Source organism: Chanos chanos, chromosome 5 (assembly GCF_902362185.1).
Source record: "Chanos chanos chromosome 5, fChaCha1.1, whole genome shotgun sequence".
NCBI lineage: Eukaryota > Metazoa > Chordata > Actinopteri > Gonorynchiformes > Chanidae > Chanos > Chanos chanos.
Genome location: NC_044499.1, coordinates 4,081,264 through 4,085,342, shown reverse-complemented (window position 1 = coordinate 4,085,342; position 4,079 = coordinate 4,081,264). Strand labels below are relative to the sequence as shown.

Genomic DNA, 4,079 nt, shown 5'->3' with positions numbered 1-4,079 from the left:
TAAATAAACTTTGAAGGATCTAACACAAATACCCAACATGAATTACAGCTGGCCTATTTCCACCTTGTTCTTTTCCCTCATACATTTTTTATTTATCTTTTGAAACCCATCTTCAGAAAAAAAAAGGATCCTAATTCTGGAAAGGACGGTTTGCCTTCCACGTGTTCAGAAAAAAAAAAATGAAATAACTCTGAAACAGCAGTGAAATACCCTCGAGCCCGTCCCGAACGCAAATCCAATCAAAATCGCTAAATATTTCTCTTTATAAGACCGCTGGGAACAGCTTTGCCGGTCCTCTCTTGTGCCTAAAAGACAGCTTAACGAGCCTGTGGCATGCGTTAAAGAGACACCCAATCTCTTCTCCATTGGCTGGCCCTCGGGTTTGATGTAACATCCTGTAGGGGTAGCTGCGCCGCAAACGCTCATACGGAGAACGAACTCAGTGCCCGGCAGATGGTGCTTTCCCGCATTCCCCGAGTTGTCTCCCATTCGCCCGGACTAGAGTGCACGGGGAAACGTCTCCGCATTTAACAACACAGTAAGCGCCACCGTTGCAAAGCCCACACGGCGCGGACACCTTTGCGCATCGGACGGCGCTGTCGTGTACTGTCAATGCTGATAGACTACGCTTTGATACATTTGGCAGATATTTCTATCGACGTATTTGATGTGCGTGATTTATTTAATCTGCGTTCTGATTGGTTCCTAATTTAACATTTGTTTCTCTCTCCCTCTCAGGTGATTTTGTTGCCAACTGTTCTCCCAAACAGTAGCACGGATCATTAAAGGCAACCTTCTGCCAACATCAATGCGAGAAAACTACTGACTCATAAATAGTGAGAAAAGAAGGAGAAATCCTTGACACGGAGGAAAGGCTTTGTGCGTTTGCCTTAGTGCACTCTAGAATTCTGCATAGCAGTAAAGCCGACAGTAGCTTAGATCGAAAAGACTTGAAGCTACTGTTCGTTTCCAGCGGCGGCTTAACAACCGGGCGGTCACAGAAACATCGTGGTGGATGTCTTTGACACGATAAGACCTTGACAGAATCACTTCAGCTCTCTCACGGATTTGCACACAGTAGCGCAAGCGATTTTTCCCCCCTTATTTCTTCAAAATGGATTTCCTTGTGGTTTTCGTCCTGTGCGCCTTTACCGGAACCGTTTTCGGGGACAACGCGAGCAGCAAGCCAAGGAGTTGTTCTGATGTTAGACAGTTCTACAGCAGCAAAGGGTTCAGTTTAAACGGAGCTCCTCAGTCGGAAATATCAGGTGAGCAATTCAGTTACTGTCCTCAAACCCTCAGGCATACCCACACATGTGCACAGTGGAATGGCTTAGACGTGAATGATTTGTCTTATATAGGGTTAAAGAGACTTAGTAAGGTGCGGGACATATTCTTTTTATTATTACATATAGTAAAAAAAAAAATAACAGCATTTAAGTAGTTATCCACGAAACTTAAGGAGCAACTCCGTGTTAGTACGCAAAGTCTTCTTTTAAAAGAATTTGAATAGAAAACAACACAGCATTCCTGATAATCAGGAGCACCCTATACAGCGGCAAGAGGAATGCCTGCCAGTCACAAAAAGTCGTTAATGGATCTTGGCGATTTACGTATTTGAAAGTACGATGTTGTGAATTTGGATGGATTTGAGTTTCAGATATGCTGTAAAAATAAAAACTCGGCAGTCTTCCCGGCAAACTCTTGCCTCAGCTTTAGACGTCAGAGCTCGTCTTTACAAACCGACACTTACAAACCGATCATATTTGTCCAGCAACTGTCAAGAGTGCAATGTTTATCAATCTAGTATTTAAGTGATTGCGTGACTCATTTTACGGACTTGTTCAGAATTTATTACGGTGTTTGTTTTGATTCTAACACCAGCACTAAAACAAGATATCCAGTTGGCACCTACATTTTTTAAACACTTTTTTTTTAGACTGCAAGACATTGATTAAGTACAGTGATCAGCATGGTTCTAAGTGCAGTGAATAAAACGACACTCCTCACTCGTCGTTGAGGGGTTCTGCTTAACATCTCTGTTGACTTTCGGACGATTCTGTCATGTCTTAAACTCACTGACATAGCTCAGACCAGCCTTGATGCTGAACGTGGTTCGCTCTCGCGCAAATCTGTGTCTGCTCTCGAGTGACAAGTTCCCAAACAGGGATGTTTTACAGATGATGCGCCTGTCTCTTCCTCTGTAATTCTGCGGTAGAGCTAAACTACCACCTCAGCCTCTGCTTGTGTCATTCTTAGAGAGATAGAGGGGGGGGGGGGGTAGGTAGGGGTAGGCCTGAACATTATTTCTTTTATTATTTCACTCGCATTGGAGAGATTCAAATTGGCCTTTGTGTGTCAGCGGGAACGTTATCTCCGGTGGCAGGATTTGTTGAGTTTTGATTTAAAACAGGGTTGCTGTGCACGTTCGGGGCTTTTTAGGTCACGCTCACTCTTTGTATGATTGTGCCATTTTCCTTAACTGGCAGCTGGAGAGATTGCGGCAATATTTCACTTCACAGTAGCGGCGAGAAGTTGGTCCACTGCTTCCAGCCACTAAAACGTCTCAAACTGTATCCGTCTCTACTGCCGCTAACCGTCGCAAAGAGGAATTCCTGTAGTGCTCAGAACTTCTCTTCGCCCCATTATCACCCTTCTCACAGTTTTTTATCTCTGTGACTACAGTTTGGAGGAGTGTTGACACTAGTTACTGCGCCCTAATGCGGTATTCCTCAGTCTTGTTCTTGAGGGTACAAAACTGCATACATTTTAGCTCTGTCCCCGCTCGAACACGATTCAGCTAATCAAGGCTTTTCATAATTAGCTGATGAGTTGAGTCAAGTGTGACAGCGCGGTGAACGATCCAAAAATATGTATCGGACTCTTGGAGCAGACGTTGACGGCAAACAGTGCTCATAAGGAAAGAGTTCATTTCACTCAGAGGCACAGAGCGCTAAAAATCAGTCATTATTTCATCAGACAGATTCGTGATGAAATTAGGATTGTCATAAAAGCACGGATCTCATAAGCTATGAAAGAGTAACGCGCCCCGTCTAACACGTTTAATCAAACTGATTATCCGTACAGCGTAAATCAATCATCCGCATTAACGCCAGCGTCCAGACCGCTTCGTGACACTCCCGTCTGTACTTTGGAGGTGAGAGAGAAAGGACCGGTCCCCGTTACGACAACATTTTATTAGTGCAAAGCAACCTGCTGCACTAATGACAACTGGTTTACGAAAAGTGTCTGTAGAACCAGTTTAGATATTGCTGATGAACTCGTATTACTGTTATAAGGAAAGGCTATTTGAATATACCAAGGGCTCAAGTAGTTACACCGTGTTCATGTCGAATTGTTAGTTACTGGTGTTGGAAGCACGGAGCTGTATTGCCACACTTGATGACTTGAAAGACGTCGCAAAGTGTAGATTTTAAAGGAAATCTGAGATCAAATCTAATGTGAAAGCGCTACACAAGGGAAGTGAACTGAACTGAGTTGAACCTGTGAGGAGGTGAAGTGAATTTGAAATTGACGATGAGCTGATTTTGAGTCGCAGTAACTGTGTACAGGCACAGTGATGAGAGACGTCTTACATACACCAGTCTTTACTTTTTATCTTTCTGTTTGTTGCTGTTTGGGAGAACGGAGTAAGGGCCAGGGTGTTTTCGTCTTTCTTGTCTTTTTCTGCATGATGCCGCTGACACACTTGGCTTCTCATGCATACATATTGTGGAAATATGAAGTGGAGAATTTTTGCAATCTATAAATGTTGTATGATTTTTTTTTTTTGTTGCCTGAATTGAAGATGCGTGTATCTGATAGCTGAGCTCAGACTGAAGCCTGTTTTTTTTGTCGGGATTCCAAGGTGAAATATTTGATGCTGGTCATGAAATAAAAATCAGCTTAACTCCGCGTGATAAACTTTTACTTCAGAACGACACTGAGAAGTTTCCAGAACTTTCCGAAAGCATTCAGATTCCTCTCCTCTCCATCGTTGCTGAGTGTGAGAACAGGGGACCATCTGTCACGGTACAAAGCCGACTGCTCAGCTCGCTCGCTCACTCACGCGCTAAGTT

General features: G+C 43.6%; 1 protein-coding gene across 1 annotated transcript in view; it reads left to right on the top strand.

The window, feature by feature from the left end:
- Positions 1-1,114: 1,114 nt before the first annotated feature.
- Positions 1,115-4,079, top strand: part of gpc1b (glypican 1b) — a 75,934-nt gene continuing 72,969 nt past the window's right edge. The window contains exon 1 of the mRNA XM_030775529.1: positions 1,115-1,268. Coding sequence (XP_030631389.1) covers positions 1,115-1,268 — 154 coding nt within the window. The remainder of the gene's footprint in view (positions 1,269-4,079) is intronic.